This window comes from Cydia fagiglandana, chromosome 20 (assembly GCF_963556715.1).
Source record: "Cydia fagiglandana chromosome 20, ilCydFagi1.1, whole genome shotgun sequence".
In the NCBI taxonomy this organism is placed as follows: Eukaryota; Metazoa; Arthropoda; class Insecta; order Lepidoptera; family Tortricidae; genus Cydia; species Cydia fagiglandana.
Window position 1 is genome coordinate 3,844,476 of NC_085951.1, and position 23,090 is coordinate 3,867,565.

At 40.2% G+C, this 23,090-nt stretch overlaps 1 protein-coding gene across 1 annotated transcript in view; it reads right to left on the minus strand.

Annotated features, from left to right (window-relative positions):
• LOC134674850 (putative glucosylceramidase 3) overlaps nt 1–15,435 on the minus strand; it is a 29,875-nt gene extending 14,440 nt beyond the window's left edge. Inside the window, exons 1-9 of the mRNA XM_063533006.1 lie at nt 15,381–15,435; nt 14,004–14,140; nt 10,019–10,073; nt 8,865–9,003; nt 8,109–8,265; nt 5,537–5,697; nt 4,265–4,388; nt 3,485–3,601; nt 2,710–2,857 (exon numbers count right to left, since the gene is read on the minus strand). Coding sequence (XP_063389076.1) covers nt 2,710–2,857; nt 3,485–3,601; nt 4,265–4,388; nt 5,537–5,697; nt 8,109–8,265; nt 8,865–9,003; nt 10,019–10,073; nt 14,004–14,140; nt 15,381–15,435 — 1,093 coding nt within the window. The remainder of the gene's footprint in view (nt 1–2,709; nt 2,858–3,484; nt 3,602–4,264; nt 4,389–5,536; nt 5,698–8,108; nt 8,266–8,864; nt 9,004–10,018; nt 10,074–14,003; nt 14,141–15,380) is intronic.
• Between the last annotated feature and the right edge of the window lie 7,655 nt (nt 15,436–23,090).

Sequence of the window (23,090 nt, forward strand, 5' to 3'; positions counted from 1 at the left end):
CTCACTGCTAAAGGGGTAAAACCACTTGATAAATATATCGAAGCCATTCAGTCGGCGAAAAGACCAACCAATGTGGAGGAGATTCAAAGTTTTCTCGGGTTGGTTAATTATGTGGGGAAGTGGATCCCTAATTTGGCATCATTAACGGAGCCCCTTCGTCAGTTTGTACGACTTAAATTGAGCAAAACGACCGACCTTGGCAAATATTGGACTAGCTTCCAAGAACAAGCGTTTGATACTTTAAAAGCGAGGTTGTCCAATATACAAACGCTGGGCTACTATAACCCAGCTGACAGAACGCAAATAGTAGCTGATGCATCTCCCGTGGGTCTTGGGGCGGTACTGATACAAATAGGTAAAAATGGCCCTCGTGTCATAGCGTTCGGTAACAAGAGCCTAACTGATTGTGAGAAAAGGTATTGCCAGACCGAGAAAGAGGCCTTGGCCCTCGTCTGGGCTGTCGAACATTTTAAAACGTATTTGTTCGGCAAAGAGTTTGAGATTATAAGCGACCACAAGTCCTTGGAAACCATATTTGGTCCCAGATCTAAACCGTGCGCACGTATTGAGCGCTGGGTTCTCCGCTTGCAGGCTTACAAGTACAAGGTGATTTACCGGCCAGGCAAAGACAATATTGCCGACCCTATTTCTCGGCTTTGCCAATCAATCAGTCCCAAACCGTTTGACAATGAAAATTATATTAATGCGATCGTACAATACAGCAAGCCTACAGCAGTACCACTAAAAGAAATTGAAGCCGTCTGTGCCACAGATGAAGAAATAATGGCGCTTAAAAGTGGAATCTATGAAAACAAATGGCATGAATCGGTCAGCGCTTATAAAGCTTTCCAAGCTGAGATCTGTTTTCAAGGAAATATTGCTTTGAGAGGGAACAAATTGATTATCCCCAAAGAACTTCGAGACAGAGTACTGGAAGCGGCACATCAAGGTCATCCCGGCATTGTAGCCATGAAAACTCGTCTCAGAACTAAAGTATGGTGGCCGAAGATAGATCGAGACGCTGAAAACAGAGTAAAGGCCTGTAAAGGATGTACACTCGTTTCGGCACCTAACGCCCCACACCCTAGTAAGAGACGACAGCTTCCAGTCGAACCCTGGATCGATGTTACGGTTGACTTTTTAGGACCTCTGCCATCAAACCATTACTTACTGGTTCTCGTCGACTACTATAGTCGCTACAAAGAAATCAAGATTATGCGAAGTATCACGGCTGTAGACACGGTTAGAGTCCTAAAAGAAATATTTTCCCGTTTGGGATATCCTGCGACTTTGACATGCGATAATGGTAATCAGTTTACCACCGAGACCTTCAAGACCTTCTGTAAGGAATGCAATATTGTAATATACAATACGATTCCGTATTGGCCGCAGATGAACGGCGAAGTCGAACGCCAAAACAGAGATATACTTAAACGGCTGAAAATCAGCCAAGTAGAAAAAAAGAACTGGAAAGATGATCTCCTAGAATACCTAATTATGTACAACAGCACTCCACACTCCACTACAGGTAAAACACCTTCAGAACTCTTCTTCCGAAGGCAGTTCCGAGACAAAATACCCACAGCGGCTGATATGGAGTGCAAAATTCTCGATTCAGATGTAAGAGACAGGGATAAAGAAAAGAAAGAAAAGGGACGGGAATATACGGATAGGAAGAGGAAAGCAGCAGATAGTAATCTAGAAATCGGTGAAAAGGTCTACGTAAAAAACTTAATAAAAGATAACAAACTTACTCCCAACTTTAATCCTGAGTCGCACACTGTTACAGACGTAACCGGTGGTGATGTTAGAGTAAGGAATGACGTGACTGGAAAAGAATATCGCAGAAATGTTGTTCACCTCAAGAAAGCTGAAACTGGTGAATGGGCTGTTATAAATAAAAATAGCGAAAATGGGGTGCATTTTCGCTATTTTTATTTATAACAGCCCATTCACCAGTTTCACCCGGACCAAGATCAAAATGAAGATTAATATGATTGTCGTGTGGAATCTATAATTAACTGGAATATAAAAATGTATCGATTTCCAAATAATTGAATGATTATAAGTCAAAACAAATCAGAACTCTTTTATTTTCGTTAACAAGGAAGGGATGTAGTATACTGCACCGGCAGGAGTGGGGGTAGTTGACTGTTAACCGTGGCGCCAAGTGGTCGTGCCGAGAGTGGTTCTATGGTGTTATTGTGTATTTTACAGTAAATACTGCGAGCTAGGGCCCGGATCGCACGGCTGTTCGCGGCACGGCGGCAGTGGAGGCGGCGACTTCACCATTCAGAGGATGGATCTAATCTACCTACCCACTTTGTTGTGTGCGACCTTAGAGCATTTAGTAACTGGAGACGTCATGGCTGTCATTTTCTGTACAAAACAGTCTGCCGATTTTTGCGGGGGAGGGGACGTCAAATGTATTGCTATTTCTACATGATTTGTACGTAACGTACAAATAGCCATGTCAGTCCATACAAAAGTTTGGACAATTGTGTAAGTTTTTCGGCAGAAGGGTAAGCTCTTAAAAGGCCACTCCAGTTATTAAATGCTCTAAGTGTGCGACTTATTATCCGTCTCACTTACTCGTACTATACGTGAGTTTTAAAAATAATTTTAATATGTTCGAGTCTCACCGGAGCTATATAGATGAAATGTTTGTGATTGTCAGGAATGAATTTATACTTATTTTTAATGAATTACCTTCGCAAGCTTCAGTGCCTATAATGAACTTGGTGGGGTAGTTCTTGGTGGCTATTTGAAGCATCCACGCGGGAGCGACCATGTCTCCATACCAGTGCAAGGCGATGCCATCGATCCAATCCAGCACGCTTGGGTCCGCGGCTACCATCTGTGTAGATATTCAGCGATTTTATGGCGTTTCTATTTGTTCTATCGTTTATATCTCAGCGAATATTATTACAAGAAATGTCACGTAAAGGTCTGTGCACACCGGCTGCGTGTGCGTGACGTGCACGTGCGCGTGCGGCGTTGTAGTATACAGATCCTAATGAGAGACGGCATACCGCTTGGTGACGTGTGCTTATGCGGCTATAACATTTTAGCGCACGCGCACGCAAGCCGGTGTGCACAGGCCTTATGTAAACAGGAGCCAGAAGTCTAGGAGGTGGGGGTTTAGTTCAAATGGATAGGCACGGTGCAACGGCTCGAGGCACTGATATCAACTAATTTGGGCCACTTTGAGGCACTTTTCTCTATGGAATGGTCGTTGGGACCCCCAAAACTGCTAAGGCTACCACTGGTACAACCAACTACCAAGTACCAAATGCTGCAAATGTGTTCGCTTTGGACTGCAATGACGTTTTACCCGAGTGCTTAAAACGCTCGATAAATCGTGCTCGCTCGATGTGCTTATAAAACGATAAAAAGATATGTGTACGTAGACATACATGTAGCCTTTTATTATGTACCTATGTTCAAACTTTTTGAATAAACGTCTTTTATTATTATTACATACCACATTAAACCACATTGGAAGAGTGTACCGCTGGTCATCCACCGTCAGTATCTTCACGTCACGGATGTCAGAGGAGTTCTTTATCGTAGGCCCCAAATTTTTTTTAATCCACTGGCCCTGTTAAATGTAATACAATACTTACATTACAACATCAATTGTCATCGTAACTTCATAAGTCTTGTTTGGTCATTGGTCGCGCGCGTGTGTTTGTGTGTGTGTGTGTGTGTGTGTGTGCGTGCGTGCGTGCGTGCGTGCGTGCGTGCGTGCGTGCGTGCGTGCGTGCGTGCGTGCGTGTGTGTGTGCGCGTGCGTGCGTGCGTGTGTGAGTGCGTGCGTGCGTGTGTGTGTGTGTGTGCATATGTATCAGTAGGAAAATAGTCAGTTCATCACTGTAATAGAGTTACTTTAAATGCGGAAGGAAAATGCGGATTTACAGTGCGATATAAAGTAGTAGAAAATAAATGAGGGCGCCACTTCCTACGCAACTGTCATATTTTTGACGTAAAATGCTTGAACATGGCAACAATATAGAATGGTTTTTTTAGTTCCATTTTATTTAATTTCTATTATTTTATGTCGCATTATAGAGGCCCTGATTCTACTGAATCTAGTAAAAACATGACCTTAATCCGGTATCAGAGAAACAGTATACCTATTTTGCTGGGGCAACAGAAACCGAATGAGGATTCCCTTTAAGTGTTTCTTTTGCCCCACTGTTTTCTTACTCCTCCTAACCTTATTCTTCTGAGTTCAGATAGGTAAATCGAGTTAATTTTCATACCATTTTTTGGGGTGTCCAACCCAAATCTTGCATAGTGACTATCGGGTAGAAAGCATTCTGTGGCTCGTTGGTTGTGGTGACAGCCCAGGTGCTTATTCCAAGCTTCTTATACTCTCGTATGAACCTAAACGAATTCATTCAATAAATTATAATAAGAATGGGGCAATTTTACACAAATCGACCTACCCCCACAATAAGCTCAAAAATTGAATATTTCACCAAATCCGGCAAGACTCGAACTTGCGAGCTCTTCGAACAACAGTCCATCGCAGCTACCAACTAAAACTTAGGTACGGAGGCTTACCAGAAGCACGCTAACGACTACAACGTCTACAACTCTTCTAGTGGCCGCGACCTCTTGCGGAATACACTACACAACCTACAGCCCGCTGAATGACAAACGCCTTAATACAAAAAAAATGTTTTCTTCCGGGGTACGCTACTCAATATGGCGATTGCTGGTCCTTATAGGCTAGTCCGTGGTTGCGTGTAGTGTACGCCTTAGAAACGCCTTGGTAAAGGTCTCGGGAGTCTGCGGGATGTGGGTTACGCAAAACCGGTCACTGTGGCTCTCTTTGGGGGAGGCCTATGTCCAGCAGTGGATGTCCTCTTGTTGATATAATGATGATGATGACACGCCTTAGGGAGGCGCTCGCAGATGTTTCTGATTGATAAAACATATCTTAGCTAAATAGACGTAGACGACAACATATTAATAGATACTTAAATACATAGGAAATAACCATATCTGAGGAACAAAATTTGTGATAAACACAGGAATGATTTTTTGACCCTTTACGCGATACCCTTGGATTCTTTGTGTAGACGCAGTTGCCCCATGAAACAACATTCTCCGCAATCCGCGTTCGAGCATGCACTGTGGATTCGGCCACGTGTAGATGCGTACCGCTATCGCTTGCCCAATCCCTTTGATGTGCGGCCGAAAACCGACACCGCGGCCAACTCATCGCCATCCCGCGCGCCATTAGCCTTGGATTCTTCGTGTAGACGCAGTTGCCCCATGAGACAACATACTCCGCAATCCGCATTCGAGCACGCACTGTGGATTCGGCCACGTGTAGATGCGTACCGCCATCGCTTGCCCAATCCCTTTGATGTGCGGCCGAAAAACCGACACCGCGGCCAACTCATCGCCATCCCGCGCGCCATAAGCCAACCGACACCAATAAATACCCCCTCTACACGTTCGTCCAACATATTGGACCAATAGGTTGGGCCATCGTGTAGAGGAGCCATAAAATGTGATCTTACTTGACGATGTACTCGGCGAAAGTCTGCATGAACTCCTCCTTGATCTCACTGAAGCCCGAGGGCTTCTCGTTGGTCTTCATCCACCGCGGCGGAGACCATACGGTGGCAATCAAATGGATGTCAGCCGTCGCCGCTTCTTGGATACGCTTGATCATTGGTATCTGTTCAGATATAAGAATAAGAATAAGAATAATTTATTGAGAAAACCTTCTGTCAGATTTCGCATCCACGTCAAATCAACAGTTGATTTTATTGCATACTGAGTGTTGATTCCATCAACGGTGGATAATATTATTTGGTACAACCAAAACTCAACTCTAAATTAAGGGTGGTTCGGTTTGGTTTGCTTGTCACCCTAACTGTGGATTGTTAATGTCAAATTTTGACATTGTACGTATTCGAGAACTTTTCCCACATCAACGGGAGATCAACACGATACGTCAAACGTCGCTTGTCGAATAGGGGTCCTTATTGCTAATGTTACATTGTGCGTGAACTTTTTCATTTCACGTACATTGTTACGTGCGCCTGAACTAGGAATATAATCCTGTATCTCATATCATATATATCATATGTGTATGTATATGACTGGCATTAGAGGAAAACATCATAGAAGGGAATCAAGAGACATTGTCAAAGATAAGGGGCCAAATTCGACATGTACAACTGTCAGATTTCGCATCCACGTCAAATCAACATTTGACTTTATTGCATACTGAGTGTTGATTCCATCAACGGCCCACATCAACGGGAGATCAACACGGTACGTCAAACGTCGCTTGTCGAATAGGGGTCAAGATTAGATATTCAAATTCTCTGAAGAGTCGTGTAGGTTTGGGAACCCCTAAAAGATCCTGTTTTGAATATATGGTTCAAAAAAATCAAAAGAAGTCATAATTATGATAATAATAACCGTGAATAATATAGTCGATCGCTTTCACCCAATAGCCTAGTTCATTTTAGATCAACTCTCAATAGTCCTTACACCCTGGCGGGTGCTGCTTTGCTTTTGATTGCTGAAACTAAAAGCAATCGCTGCTTTGTCGATGAAATTAGAAATTTTATTCGTTGTTCGAGAAAAAACGCTAGTGGACGGAATAAGTCCTATGACGGAATTAGCCACATTGACTTTATGTCTTTCCCATCACGGAATAAGCCAACACATAGAGGCGCTTTTGACACTTTAATGAAATGTAAGGGGTACACCTAGCGGGTGACCTTGCCCGTGTCATGGGACGCACGTAGAGGCAGCACCCGCCAGGGTGTAAGGACTATTGAGAGCTGATATACAGGATGATTCAGGAGACGTGAGCAGGACTAACACTGCGCATTTCGTAAATTATAAGCAACTGTTTCCTATCAGTATTAGTGAGGATAACGTTAATTTTCTAGTCGTGGTGAAAAAAAAAGTTATTAATTTATTTACGACATGGATGGTCACCCTAACATTAGAATACTAAACTATCGATATTCTGTGTCAAATTGAATGTCATCACTGTCATCACGGTCTGGTTACTTTTGAAAACTCGTATCTCACTCAGGTTTGACATTTTATTTTCTTCGTAAAAGAGGTTTTATGTTTATTAATTAGGTCTTGTAGGGTGACCATGATTGTAGGGAATTAAATTTGTCCTCACCAAAAAGTAAAAAAATAGGAAAAAGTGTAGTTGTTTCACCTAAATACGACGGTGATCGATCAATTATCAGTTACTGAGTGTGCAGGATTAGTCCTGCTCACGTCTCATGAATCACCCTGTATAATGAACTAGGTTATTGGGTGAAAGCGATGGACTATATTATTTAGGGTTACTATTATAATAATTATGACTTATTTTGATTTTTTTGAACCGTATATTGAAAACAGTTTCTTTTAGGGGTTCGCAACTTTCAACGTCTGCTGTTAAGGAGTCTCCTTGTCAGTAATATAAAGTAGGACCACTGTAAACCCGCAACATGGCGAAGGCCTAGTAGCGTCTTTACCATAAGAGCACACGGGGCCCGTGCCCAGGGGGATCCTCATGGAGCCCCGACAGACAGTAACAGTATATTTGATACCCATAATAAATAGAAGATCATAGTAGAAAAATGTTAGTTTAATTCGCTTTCTTTACTTTTCAAAAGGGCCCCATACCAGGGGTGCGAAACTCCTGACTTCGGTCAAACTCGCTCCAGCATTGCTCCGAGCAATTATTAGGGTTGGCACCACTTGACTTCCTTTTGCGTGCACGACCACAGATAAGATAATCACTTGATTTTTGACAAACCCTAAATAGCCGAAAGGGATAGTGCCGTATATTAGAAAGGGACAGCATGATTCGACCCTGAACCGCTGTCAAACTTCGGTTTTGTAGGAAGTTTCCTTTCTGTACGGTAGTATAATTAATTATTCTGTGCCCATACTGGAAACCACGTCCCTCTTGGAAATCGGTTGGATCGCAACTGAATGTCACTATCGTGTAGATGTGTTCCAACCACCACAAGGTCATCTCGCTGGCGCAGCGCTCGGCCATCTTGTAGAGGAGCCATAAGACGGCTCTGCGAAGGCCAAGTAAGACCTTGCAGGGTATGTTACCTTATAGTTGAAGTCCTCCGGCGCGAGCGTGTAGTTGGTGAGTTCTCCGTCGTCCCACGGTAGCTCATTGTACGCGTACTCGTGAGTTGAGAAATCGCAGCCACCGATAGGTACGCGCAGCATGTTGTACTCGATACCCTTCTTGCTGAAGTACGAACTGGGAAGAAATCATTTATTCTTTATTCAAAGAAACAATTAGTTTACAGCTACTTATTCCAAGACACTTATACTGCTAATTACATACTATACATAGTCAATGAATAATTTTACGGTTTAGACTCACTTGTTTTTAGTCACTCGCGCGACATGTTTCGGAGAGCCTAGGTCTCCTTTCTCAAGCACTAACAGTGCGAGCAGCGTTCACGACGGCCGTGTATGTATCGCGGTTTAAATTCGATTATACATAGTCAGTATTATAAACATGTATACACTTTTCGAACTATCTCTAGGATCTTAAACTAGACATACGTATTACTAAGTTACTTACATAAGTAGAGATTTCAAAAAATCCTGATATTATTGTTGGTCAACATATTAATCAGATTGGCGCAAAATTGTCCCGTCTGGACTGGGCTTTAATGACAACATGCAATTAGCCGATCTCTGAGAGATTGAAGGCAAATTAAATCTACTTCGTCGTATAGAAATTTCACTGCCTTTTTATCGCTCTTACAAATTGGAGAGTGTAACGAGGCAAAATAGATGAACGAACATGTTTGATTCACGGTAGGTAACTCTATGGATTAGGTCACGTACTTAATTAAATGGCCTTGTAGGCGCGCAGAGAGATTGGTCCAATGGATGCTCGCAGAATCAGTGACAGCACCCCCGAAACCCTCGATGGTCTGACTCTTCCTGCTTGGATCTATCACTAACGTGTACGAACAGTTCTCATCTGAAACAAAAAAAAAACCAGATCAACAAGGATCTAACGCTAACGTGGCGTGATGCCCAGGCGCTATTAAAAATAAGTTCATCATCATCATCTCAGCCATAAGACGTCCACTGCTGAACATATCCTCTAGCCACCCAGAGACCTATAAAAAGGTCTACTATTCCAATCTAATTTGAACTTTATGTTGACAAAATAAAATTTCATTATGCTTGGCAAAGTTTGACATCTGGGCGGCTAGAGGATATGCCTCCCCCTTGGACCTCCATTCGTACCGGTTGGAAGCAACCCGCATCCAGCGTCTTCCGGCGGCCTTAACAAGGTCGTCTGTCCATCTTGTGGGTGGACGTCCTACGCTGCGCTTAAAAAAAGTTAGTGATTGGAAACTCTGTGCTAGGAGGTACCGCTCTTTGGCGCTCTTCCTTATCTGTTAACAAAATTGTGCTACATTTATGAGATATTTAATGTTTTTCTGTCGCACGAATACCTATGGAAGAGCGAAAGAGAGACATTACCGTTTCGCGCCCTAAGGACAGAGAATAAGGGTTCCGTTTTTTCCTTTTGAGGTACGGAACCCTAAAAATTGTAGTGCAATAAGGGACTTGATCCTGGGGGAGACTTGGTCCCCTAAATTATAAAGTGTTTAAGTATTGAATTGAATTTAATTCAAAATTGATCTAAAAGCTAGCAATTCTAAACCAACTTTGTCATCATAGCATTTAGCGATCGGTTTTTTTAGGACAATTATTTTATTTTATTTATTGACAATTATATGTGGTAGTTATTGGTTCTATAATTTAGGTGACCAAGTCTCCCCTAGGACCAAGTCTCCCCAGGAGCCTTTTCAGGAGGATTTTATATAGGTACCTATGTAAAAGTATAAGTCACCTACTTTACCTATCACTATAGTTTCAACTATACTCATTCAACACATTACACCAACGAAAACAGAACTATGCAAATGCATGGAAAATTCCATACAAGTAAGATTATTAGGTATTTAAAATGATCTACTCACTCCGCATGTAGTACGAGTGAAATTGTCCTTTTCGTTTCTTAAATCGCGATCCTGCCTGGAAAGTAAAATCAGGTTAATTGTTGAAAACCCTAAGACAGAATTGTAACAACCCTATTTACTATACCTACTTAAACTTAATTATTAACAGGCGTGTCTCACTCCGCGATTTCGTAGCTTTGCTACAGGTAGCTAAAAGTACATCCGTTCGACCCCAATATTGGGGTTTGCCATAAGCCGCGCGTGGCGTTGTCGCCACCTAGCGGCCATATCTGTGCTGATCGTAACAGACGCGTTTTGTTAGAGAGTGAGTCTTCTGTACCTAGTACTATTATTTAGTATAGTAGAGTTTGTGCGGAAAGAGAAGAGTCGTGAAATGTATGGGGCCCAATACATTCTACGACTCTTCTCTTTCCGAACAGACTCTAGAGATAATTAATAATTAGGGACATTCATTATTTCGTTTATAAAATACACATAATACAGGGTGGCTAAAAAATAACTGCATTCCCGTTGCCTGGGAGGTTTTGGAATGACACTGAGCAACTTTTAGTATGGGACCAACCCCGAAATCGCGAAAAGTAATTTGGCTGTTTCATACATTTTGACTGGTCCATTTTCTAAGGGAGGGTAAATTTTGGCAAAAATCGTTTAAATGTTTGAACGCCACAGACGGCAATTGACGTCAACGCAAAATCGTGACTACGACGCCATAGACGGCATTTGACGTCGATCGTTTTTAGGGTTCCGTACCCAAAGGGTAAAACGGGACCCTAATACTAAGACTTCGCTGTCCGTCGTCCGTCCGTCCGTCTGTCACCAGGCTGTATCTCACGAACCGTGATAGCTAGACAGTTGAAATTTTCACAGATGATGTATTTCTGTTGCCGCTATAACAACAAATACTAAAAACAGAATAAAATAAAGATTTAAATGGGGCTCCCATACAACAAACGTGATTTTTGACCAAAGTTAAGCAACGTCGGGAGTGGTCAGTACTTGGATGGGTGACCATTTTTTTTTTGTTTTTTTTTTGCATTATGGTACGGAACCCTTCGTGCGCGAGTCCGACTCGCACTTGCCCGGTTTTTTGATGAAAATCTGCTGAAAAACATCCCACTTTTAAGTTGGCATTATGTATTCATAAAACTAAATTTTACCCTCGTGGCGTCAGTGGCACGGCAAATGGATGCGCCGTTTGGCGTTCAAAAGTTTACGTCTTTGCAGACGGTCAGGCGATATTATAATAGCATTGCACTTAAAATGTGGGCGTTGAAAAAAAATGGGGTTGGCCGGTGGAAGTTTTTAGCAGATGCATGGCGCCATCATAGCTTGCCCTGTCAATCCCTAGAAATGTGTCAATTTTTTGTTTTTTTTAATACCCTGGATGCCAGCCCTTTAAGCCAAATCTCATAGAAAAAGGGGAAAGCTATGATGGCGCCATCTATGCAAACCTTTGACAGTTGCCAAAATGCCAACCCCTTTGCCATCCATTGTCCATCGTGACGGCTGACATTTGCAAACTAAGTCTTCTTCCTGGCGTTATCCCGGCATTTTGCCACGGCTCATGGGAGCCTGGGGTCCGCTTGACAACTAATCCCATGATTTGACGTAGGCACTAGTTATTACGAAAGCGACTGCCATCTGACCTTCCAACCCAGAGGGGAAACTAGGCCTTATTGGGATTAGTCCGGTTTCCTCACGATGTTTTCCTTCACCGAAAAGCGACTGGCAAATATCAAATGATATTTCGTACATAAGTTCCGAAAAACTCATTGGTACGAGCCGAGGTTTGAACCCGCGACCTCTGGATTGAAAGTCGCACGCTCTTACCGCTAGGCCACCAGCGCTTCATTTGCAAACTAAGTAAGATAAAGAATCCAAACTAAGTAAGATAAAGAATCCAAAATACATCCTAATTGGTTATCTTTATAGGGAGGCGAAGCTTAGCCTAAACAACAACAGTTAATAATAGTACATTACTACAGAGGCCGGGACGAAAGGGGTTGCCGGCCGAAGACATATAGACGGCCGAGCGAAGCGAGGCCGGATAGGTCTGAGCGCGGGCAACCCCATTTCCCGCCGAGGTATGTATAGTGCTTTTCTCAAACATGCAATGAAATAAATAAAATAAAAAATCCACGAAACCCAAGTTTTATTTATAGAAAAAACTAAAAGTAAACTACACCCAAAATATAACCAACACGTACCTATATCATTATCACGCGTATGTTTTACACGAGTCGTGTATTTTTACTACCCGTATATTTTCATGTATCTTTGATTTTTTCGCCTTGTATCCGTCTGACTGTCGTTTTCGTCACATAAGTTTACATAGTCTTTCATGTTGATATCATGTTTCACATACATCGTTGCTTTATGCATTGAGTAAATAAGTATAATTTCCACAGTGTTGACGAATTTGCAGTTACATTCATTTAAAATATGCCACAAAACTGTTTCTAATAAACTGTAAGCCATTTTTCTTAGTTTCTCAAATAATAAAATTGCCATAAGCAACCATATACATACTTCATCTTTGACTTGGCGGCAGAGGCAGCAAGTTATTTAAAATCAATAAAATTCTGCTTACGCTGCCAATTCCAACACCTACGATTACAATATTAATTTCATTATTTCGTCGGAACTCATATTAAAGTAAAAAAATCAACAACGCACCATAAATCCAATAAAACAGAATGAAATTTTTTCAACTTTACCTCCATAACAATTTAAAAAAAATAACTACGCGTGTTTGAGTAGACCTTTTTACCGCTAACGTTTAGATGAAATATTTTAAATGTTTTTATTTGTGTAGTTAAATTTATAATTTAAAATGATAGAATTTGATTAATAATGTATTATTTATTAAGTTCATGTTGATTTTATACAAATAAAACAGCAAATTATGGCAAACATTGTTTTTAGGGTTCCGTACCCAAAGGGTAAAACGGGACCCTATTACTAACACTTCGCTGTCCGTCCGTCCGTCCGTCCGTCCGTCCGTCCGTCCGTCCGTCCGTCCGTCCGTCCGTCTGTCACCAGGCTGTATCTCACGAACCGTGGTGGCTAGACAGTTGAAATTTTCACAGATGATGTATTTCTGTTGCCGCTATAACAACAAATACTAAAAACAGAATAAAATAAAGATTTAAATGGGGCTCCCATACAACAAACGTGATTTTTGATCAAAGTTAAGCAACGTCGGGAGTGGTCAGTACTTGGATGGGTGACCGTTTTTTTTTTGTTTTTTTGTTTTTTTTTTTTTGCATTATGGTACGGAACCCTTCGTGCGCGAGTCCGACTCGCACTTGCCCGGTTTTTTTGTTTTTTTTTTTATAGGCGTAGTGGCAACGTCATTACGAACCATAAAGCAAATACAGCCTCTATTTTTTTTTATGGATGAATGCCACGATGCTGTGTCACAAATATCTGTGAAATGAAAATTAAAAAAGAGGACTTTGCCGGCCTAGGCCTGCAAGATTTGTATGAAATTCCATTAACGACCTTTTGTCCTAGCCGCACCTGAAACGTCATACTTTGCAGCCTATTATAAGGAACATAACATCAATATTTCATTGCATGTTTGAGAAAACTGTCTTTACTATCTATTGTTTGTCTCATTACTTGTTTTACCAAGAATCCTAAATGCATCGTAATTGGTTATCTTTACAGGGTGTTACTGACCATCGGGCTTTAAATCCAGGACTCGATTCTACTCGCTAAACTGAGCTACTTTTATTATGGCACCAACCCCGAAATCCCGAAATTTTTTTTTACGTTTTCATACATTTTGTCTGATCAGATGTCAACGTTTTCTATGGAAAAGCCAAATTCCCCGATTTTAGGGTTGGTCCCATAGTAAAAGTAGCTCAGTTTAGCAAGTAAAATCAAGCTCTGGAATTAAAGCCCCATGGTCGGACACATACGACGACGAGGTAAAATTTTTCTGAAGTGGTTCACCGGGAATGTCCTCGATTGTACCTACCTCAGAAGAAGTGTAGGCGAAGTAAGTGCCGCATGGGGGCTCGTCCTGGTGAATCTCGTCACAGTATGTTTCATTGCAGACGCACACCACAGACTTGCCAGGCATCTGGCGCGCTGCGCATGGCTTGTCATCGTCACCTATTTAGAATAGGGTATTTGACTGTATTTAAAATAAATTATTTTACTCCATGCGATAAATAAAGCTGTATCCAGACGAGACATTTTTTCGCCAATCTGATGAAATTGTCCGATCGAACAGGGCCGTGCGGACGCAAATACCAATTTGATTCCCCGAGCACATCAGCAGGTGCGGACACAAAAATGCCAATTTTCATAGTAAAATGCAAATTGGTGATTTAATTTGTGTACGTGTGGACGCTAGATGAGATTGACCAATTATTTTCCTGGACAAATCGACTGATTTCGTCAGTCCCGTCTGGATACCCCATGAAGCACCAGAAGATTTATAGAGAAACGTAGACAGCAGTTATTTTAAACACAATTTCTATTTTAAAACCTGTATAAAACTGTATAGTAGGTATACTAGGTATAGAGTAGGTAATTTGATCGTGATGTCACATGATAGTGTTTCATATTTTCATAGTTTTTGACAGTTTTAAAAAGAAACTGAATTGAGGACGCTAAGTGTGCAGAATTTCGTGCATTGACTCGCATGTTTCTATTACTAAGTATTGCACGCGCATAATTACATAATATTGATGTCCCGCCCGCACAGTGGCGTTATTATGGGCGAGACAGCAATTATAATTAGGTATGCGTACCTAATTATAATGTGCGGAGATAGGAACAGGAACAGTACGGTTACCATCAGTTTGTCACTGACATAAACGCCGTCGAGAACGTAATTTACTTTCTATACATCCCGTTTGCACTAATATGCGAGTGCGAGCGAGATGTATAGAAAGTAAATTACGTTCTCGACGGCGTTTATGTCAGTGACAAACTGTACGGTTACCATCAGTTTGTCACTGACATAAACGCCGTCGAGAACGTAATTTACTTTCGATACGTCCCGTTTGCACTAATATGCGAGTGCGAGCGAGATGTATAGAAAGTAAATTACGTTCTCGACGGCGTTTATGTCAGTGACAAACTGTACGGTTACCATCAGTTTGTCACTGACATAAACGCCGTCGAGAACGTAATTTACTTTCGATACGTCCCGTTTGCACTAATATGCGAGTGCGAGCGAGATGTATAGAAAGTAAATTACGTTCTCGACGGCGTTTATGTCAGTGACAAACTGATGGTAACCGTACTGATGGTAACCGTACAGGCTCGTAGGTATATAGACCGTCATGAAAACCACGAACATATAATAAAGGGTTTATTTTATCCTACATTAATTCATGCTTACCAGCAGCGATTCCTGCTAATACCACCAGCACCAATGAGATCCCAATGACTACCATTTTGACGTGACTCCAGCCTGCTTAGCAATGTTAGACTAGCCCCATTCGACGGCACGCTGCATATTATTTGTATAGCTGCTATATTTACTAAATAACAAAGAAATAGCTCGTCATATACCGTAGTACAGTTAGCAGCAATTGTTGCTAAGCGGGCGAGGTGTTCAAAATTATCTTGACGCGAGTTTATTGTTAAAGGGACTTATTACCAGTTCGCCGGACGATATCAGCCTGTCAGTTAAACGCAAAATTTGACAGCTCCGAACAACTGACAGGCTGCATGATATCGTCCGGCGAACTGGTAAAAGAGCGCGTCATGGTAATTTTGGACACCTCGCCCGCTTAAATGGCAACTTCGTTGCTAACTGTACTTAGTCATTTATATTTATTTATAACAGTTATCGCCTCTCTTGCTTTTGCATATACCTATTACGAGCTAAAGAGAGACAAATAGACAAACGAACGAAGTGCATTCGCGCCAGACTCTCAAAACAATGCCCGATACCGAATTATCTTCAAGTTGTTGGATCAACTGAGTGAACTTTTCAAACATGACGTAGTTTATAAAAAAACCGGGCAAGTGCGAGTCGGACTCGCGCACGAAGGGTTCCGTACCACAATGCAAAAAAAAAAACAAAAAAAAGCAAAAAATAAACGGTCACCCATCCAAGTACTGACCCCTCCCGACGTTGCTTAACTTTGGTCAAAAATCACGTTTGTTGTATGGGAGCCCCATTTAAATCTTTATTTTATTCTGTTTTGAGTATTTGTTGTTATAGCGGCAACAGAAATACATCATCTGTGAAAATTTCAACTGTCTAGCTATCACGGTTCGTGAGATACAGCCTGGTGACAGACGGACGGACGGACGGACGGACGGACGGACAGCGAAGTCTTAGTAATAGGGTCCCGTTTTACCCTTTGGGTACGGAACCCTAAAAACAATTTCTTTCTTTAGGCTTTAGGGGTCTATAGTCAACTAGGAACCCTAAGGCCTGTCCAGACCGGATGATCAAATTGACAATTTGATTAGAAAAAAAAATGGCGTCAATCTCACCTACCGTCCACACGTACACAATTTCATAGTGGAATCGGCGAGCTAATGCCCCTCAATTTCATTTTTGCGTTCACTTCACCTGATGAAATTGTCAATTTAATCAGGTTAGGCGAAAAATTTCGTCGAAATGTTTCCCTACAAAGTGGAAATTAGCGAAAGTAAAACCTCTGCCTAAAGGATCAAATGTAGAGTCGTATAAAGACCTCCGACCTATAAGTATCTTATCAGTTCTCTCTAAAATAGTGGAAAGAGCAGTTTGTGCGCAAATAACAAAATACTTAGAACATAACAACATTTTACCTAATATACAATCTGGGTTTCGAAACGGACATAGTACAACAACGGCTCTCGCGAAAGTCACAGATGATATATTATTAGCATCAGATGATGGAAAAAGTAGTATTTTAGTATTGTTAGATTTCTCAAGAGCTTTTGATTGCATCAATAAAGATCTTTTGTTGGCTAAAATGTCTTATTATGGCATTTCGTTTTCGGCACGAAAATGGTTTTACTCATACCTCTCAAATAGAGAACAGTTTGTCCTAACCGAAAATGAAGAGGGCCAAGAAGTACGATCCTCAGTAAAACCTGTAAATAGAGGAACGCCACAAGGGTCCATTCTAAGTCCAATTCTTTTTACTCTTTTTACAGCTGATCTCAGTAATAGACTAAAGCACTGTTCTATTCATTTATATGCAGATGATACGCAAGTTTACTTATCGTTTGATCCACAAGAGACAGCACAGGCAGTAGAACAAATTAACGAGGACTTAGATATTATATATCGGTGGGCAGTTAATAACAACTTAGTTCTTAACCCTACGAAATCCAAATTTTTAGTCATAGGAACCAAGCATCAGTGTGATCGTGTCGCAAGCCATAACCCTAATATAATCATTAACGGACAGGCGGTCGATAAAGTGCACTCCGCGAAAAATTTGGGCCTGTTAGTTGACGAGGAATTGCGTTACATCCCAAGTAGCATTGCAAGCTGTATATAAGCTGTATTGAAGTTTATTTGTATACTATAAGCTGTACAGTTAGGCTGTACAAAGGCTGTATAAGCGCTTATACAGCCCTTATAAGTTAAAAAAGGGCCCAAATTATACAGCCTTTCGCGTTATTAGAGCTGTAGAGTAGCTGTATAAGCAATACATAAGCTGCATAATAGCTGCATTATAGCTATATTTCGGTGTAACAGGAAACCTTAACACTACAGATAATCTCTTATAAGTACGATATAAGAATATGAGTTTTAAATGAGTTTTTAAAAATGATTACAAGAGAATAATAATCATTTAGGAAACTAAAATGTCTTAATCTTGTTCATTCGTAATATAGTAATGGCGACAATAAAGTGTTATAGTGGATGGTAAAAGTAAAAGTAAATATTATAGAGGACTTAAGTGGAATATTATACTATTTGTAAGTGCCGATTATTATTTATTGTGAACCTATGTATCTTTTCTGGCAAAATATTCACGCGCCTGCAAAATAACAAAGAGAAACCATAAGGAAAATATCAAAAATCGGGAAAGTTAGTGTTTGTTTTTAAGGTTAGAATATCAAAAAGTTGTATAAACATTAATTCTAAGGCTAAAGTTAATTTATTTTAGCTGGTAATCATAACACGGTGTTAGTCTGCTTAATATTTGCAAGTATTTCCTTAATTATATTTACAAATACTTTTTTGTTTCATTGTAAAATGGCGACAATTTTTAAACAGCTTACAGGATAGTTGGAGAGCATTATAATCTTAGTAGCTGTGCTGTGTAATAAATGGAGTGTCATTTACAGCTTTTGTAATTAAAACAGCTTTAGAATAGAAGATTTGTATTCATTTGGCTGTATTTCGGTTCTCCGTACATAAGTTATAAGTCTCTTTAGAGATCCGTATAACAAATAAAAAAATCCTTAGGTCCAAATGTATTTGGTCTATTATTCGTTCCATTTCATAATTTTCTAAATTATTAATCTTGTTCATTACAATTTTTTATTTTCGTGGTCGAAATATATACTTATACGAGTGTAAAATTACGCCGAAATAAGCGACTCTGTCAGTAATACAGAAAAAAGCTGTACTATAGCTGCCATTTATTCGTTAAGTTTTATAATACCCTTACAGACAGAAGTTATACAACTACTATTCTTATAGGAGAGTAAAATTACGCCATAAGAAATAGCTTTAAAACGGGGTTGACAGATACATTTGTACAGCTACAAGTGCCAAGTGATACTACAATACAGCCTGTATACAGCTCTTACCATAAAATTAGCTTGTAGTGTTTCACAACACTTAAAGTTTTAAAACGGAGTTGACAGATACTTTTATACAGCTAAAAGTGCCAAGTGTTACTACAATACAGCCTGTATACAGCTTTTACGATAGAATTAGCTTGTAGTGTTTCACAACACTTTTAGTTTTATAGTAGATTTTCCATATTCTGATAAAGCACCCCATGATTCCGCAGAATCCTTTATAATGATTTTATACAGCTTGAGCTGTATAATGTCGGTAAAATACCTTTTATACAGCTTAAATCTTTTCTGACACTCTTATACGTCTCTTAAATCACTCTAAGTTCTAAATTGGCTGGTATATTGATGTTGCCGACACTTCCATGCTACTTGGGATCGAGCACATCAATGCTAAAATTAGAAATGCGTTCTATAGACTGAAAATTCTATATAGCATAAGAAATCATTTAACTGAGCCAGTCAGGTTAATGTTGGTGGAATCACTTGTCCTGTCACAGTTCAATTACTGTGATGCAGTGTATGGACCAAGAATATTTGCCAAAACTGCCCAAGCTATACAAAGAGTACAGAATGCGTGCACACGATTCTGCTACTCGGTGCCGAAGAGAGCCCACATCTCACCGTATCTTAATGAGAACTGTATACTTAAAATGGCGGACAGAAGAGTATTGCACTTAGCCTGTCTTATAAAAAAAACTGTAACAACCAAGAAACCAGATTACCTTTATGAAAAAATTAACTGGTTAAAGGATGAGCACCATTTGAACACCCGCAGTAAAATACAAAATAAATTATCTTTACCGCACCACAAAACTGTTGGGTATAGAGGGAGCTTTAAATTCTCAGCAGCCAAAATTTGGAATGATCTGCCTCCACCTCTAAGAAATAATGTGTCCCAAAATACTTTTAAAACTAAACTGAAATCTATATTACTCTATAAACAGAAGAATACTTAAGCACCCTTGAAACACCTATTGAACAGTACCTAGTAAGTTTTCATGTCTTGCCCTGCCTAGCTAATAGTTTTATTATTATTTTTTCCCTCGCCTTTTTTTTTTTCTCATGCCATCGTCATTTGCCAATTAACTTAGATTTAGTTGTTATTAGTACTCAGATTTAATAAAACACTTGTTTTATTTTTTATTATATTTTAATGTCTTATATGTATAATTAGGGGTGAACTGAAAACCAGCGCTGTGACAGCTAGTCTGTAACAGCAAATGCTGAGTCCATCCCTATTGTCACACTATTGGTTGTTATGTGTAAGTTTTATAACATAAGAACGATTAATGTCAATCTATGTTAATTTCATTGTTGCTGGTTCAACACGTACTTATTGTTCAACATGTGAATTTTTTTGTTTGTTTTGTTTTTATCGTCTTAGTTTTCTTGTATGTGTGTGGCAATAAATAATTCTTATTCTTATTCTTATTCTTCAAAATTGTCGTCAGGAGGGCTATGATGGTTATGTCACCGTATCATTAATCATTTAATGCATGATATGACGACTATCTGATAAATGATATAATTCGGTAAAAAGTCGCGAGGATAACGTATAAGTGGCTAATGATAGCGTGATATGTTTTGAGGTTTATAAAAATCAATTTAAAACTCGATGACTTAAGGTGTATATTAAAGAAAAGATGGTTAAATCACATTCTACCACTTATCGACATATGTCATTGAGATTTAAAACTTATCCATGATTTGAGCTTTTGAAAAATCAATTCTAAACAAGTTTACTTAAAGCGTATTTTAATTAATAGTTCGCGAGGATAACGTATATGTGACTAATGATAGCGTGACATGTTTTAAGGTTTTGAAAAATCATATTTATACTCGATGACTTAAGGTGTATTTTAAAGAAAATATGGTTAAACCACATTCTACCACTTATCTAGATATGTCATTGACAGTTAAATTTATCCATAGTTCGAGCTTTTGAAAAATCAATTCTAAACAAGTTTACTTAAAGCGTATTTTAATGAATAGGCTAAATGACTTACCGCACACACCACTTATGCACATGTGGCATTGATAGTTAAAAGTTATTGGATGGTTTAAGATTTTGAAATATAAATTCTAATTGAATTTATATAAGGTTTTTTTTAAGTGAATCTTTTATTCCATCGCCTCAAATTTAACCGTCTTTATCATGTCGCAAAATCTACTTTATTTCTAGTACTTAGAATTCATAGTCTTTGAAATAAGCTAATACATTATCGGACTAAAGGCTGATATTTGCTTGCAATGTCATACAAAATTTTAAGGAGAGTAGTCGACCTTACTAACCTAAAATACGGTGATCTGTCAAATCAAATAAATAATTCTGCCGTGCTTATTAAGAGCAGTAACTCATTTTTAAATCTCTTTCAATTGTGAACATAATATTGTACAAGTACAAAGTATCCAATTGAATGATACTTCAAAATGAGTTAGAGTCGGACCAATAAAAGTCTGCAGCGGATTTGATAGCCCACGCACGCGCAGTGCAAGTGTTATTTATACGTCATAATTTCATAGAAGTTTGACGTTTAAAATAACACTTGCACTGCGTGGGCTATCAAATCCGCTGCAGACTTTTCTTGGTCTGACTCTACTGCTCTTATTATAAGCACGGCCGAATTGTACAATCACCCACACTATTAACTGCACATCGGTGGACTTTATGCCTTTTGAAATAAGGTCTACCGATGTACCTACAGTTAGGAATGTTGCAGTTTAGAAAAAGAAATCGTTTTTTTGAAAATAAAACATAACCTATTCGCTGGGTGCGATATGACAGCGGACTTTGAAGTGTCACATGGCTGGCTGTCATTACGAAGAGAACAAATAATTTCAATGAAATATTGTATTTTACATATACATATTCTATTCGAACATGTAAATCTTCATTTCCCCTCTAAAATGGAATAAATGGCACAATCAATAAATTTCAGGTAGTACACACACACGGACTTACTCATGGCTGACTTTACGAGAAGTCTTTCTTCTTTGTCCAGCCCATTTCCCAGTTTAGCTGGGGTCGGGCCTCCTCGTACGTCGGCGCCAGGACATTCTATCCTGGGTTGTCTGTGTGGTCAGGTTTTGTGTCCTCATCTCTTTTTCAACATTGGTCCACCAGGTTGCTGGTCTTCTGCCTCTTCCTCTGGGGTTGCTTGGGATGTTCATAGCCTTCCTCACTGTGTAGTTTTCGTCCCTTCGCATAACGTGACCATACCACCTCATTCTACTCTCTTTGAGTTTTTCGGTAATAGGCGCTACCTTGAACGAGCCGCGTACATATTCATTGCGAACCTTATCGAGTCGCGTGACACCGCCGGCCCATCTAAGCATTTTCATTTCCGCGACGTGGAGTTTCTGTTCATGCACTTTCTTTGCGGCCCAGCATTCTGCTCCATACATCATTGCGGGTCTAACGGCGGTTTTATATATTTTCCCTTTTGTCTTTATTGGCATTTTGGGGTCGCAAAGAACGCCGGACAAAGATCTCCACTTTAGCCATGCTGAGTTCACTCGATGGGTGACGTCATCGTCCACGTTCGCGTTTGCCGTCACAACTGAACCAAGGTATTTGAAGTGAGATGCTTTAGGCAATACCTTATCTTCTATGAGTATGTCACAGTTGGTATCTTCCGTGCCTTCATAATCACATTCCATATACTCAGTCTTCGTTCTACTGATGCGCAGACCGTGACGCTCGATCTCTTTAAGCCACTTGTTTAGAGATTGCTGCAGTTCTGAGGCGCGTTTGGTGATTAGTACAATGTCATCTGCATATAGTATGCACCACGGAGTTGGCGCCTGGATACTGCGTGTTATGTAGTCCATTGACAGATTGAAGAGCAGCGGGCTAAGTGCTGACCCTTGATGTACGCCTACTCCAACCTGAAATGGGCCACTCAATCCGGCTGGGCTTTTGATTTGAGTGAGGATCATGTTATACATGTCCTGAACCAGAGTGACATATGCCTCGGGGATACCTTGAGCGCGTAGGGACTGCCAGACTAGCTTTCTGGGGACCCGGTCAAACGCTTTCTCGAGATCGATAAAAAGGAGGTACAAGTTTTCTTTATTACAGCGATGTTTCTCCATAAGTATCCGAATAGTTTGGATGGCTTCCGTAGTAGACTTGCCCGCTGTAAATCCTAACTGGTTTTCCGTTATCTTGGATATCGCTGCAATACGTGAACCTATTATCCGCTCCCACATTTTGAGCGTATGTGATGTGAGTTTTATCGCTCTGTAGTTGTTACACTGTGAGACGTCGCCTTTGTTCTTGTATATTGGTGTAAGAAAGCTAGAGCGCCAGGAGTCAGGGATTGTGCCCTCCGCACATATT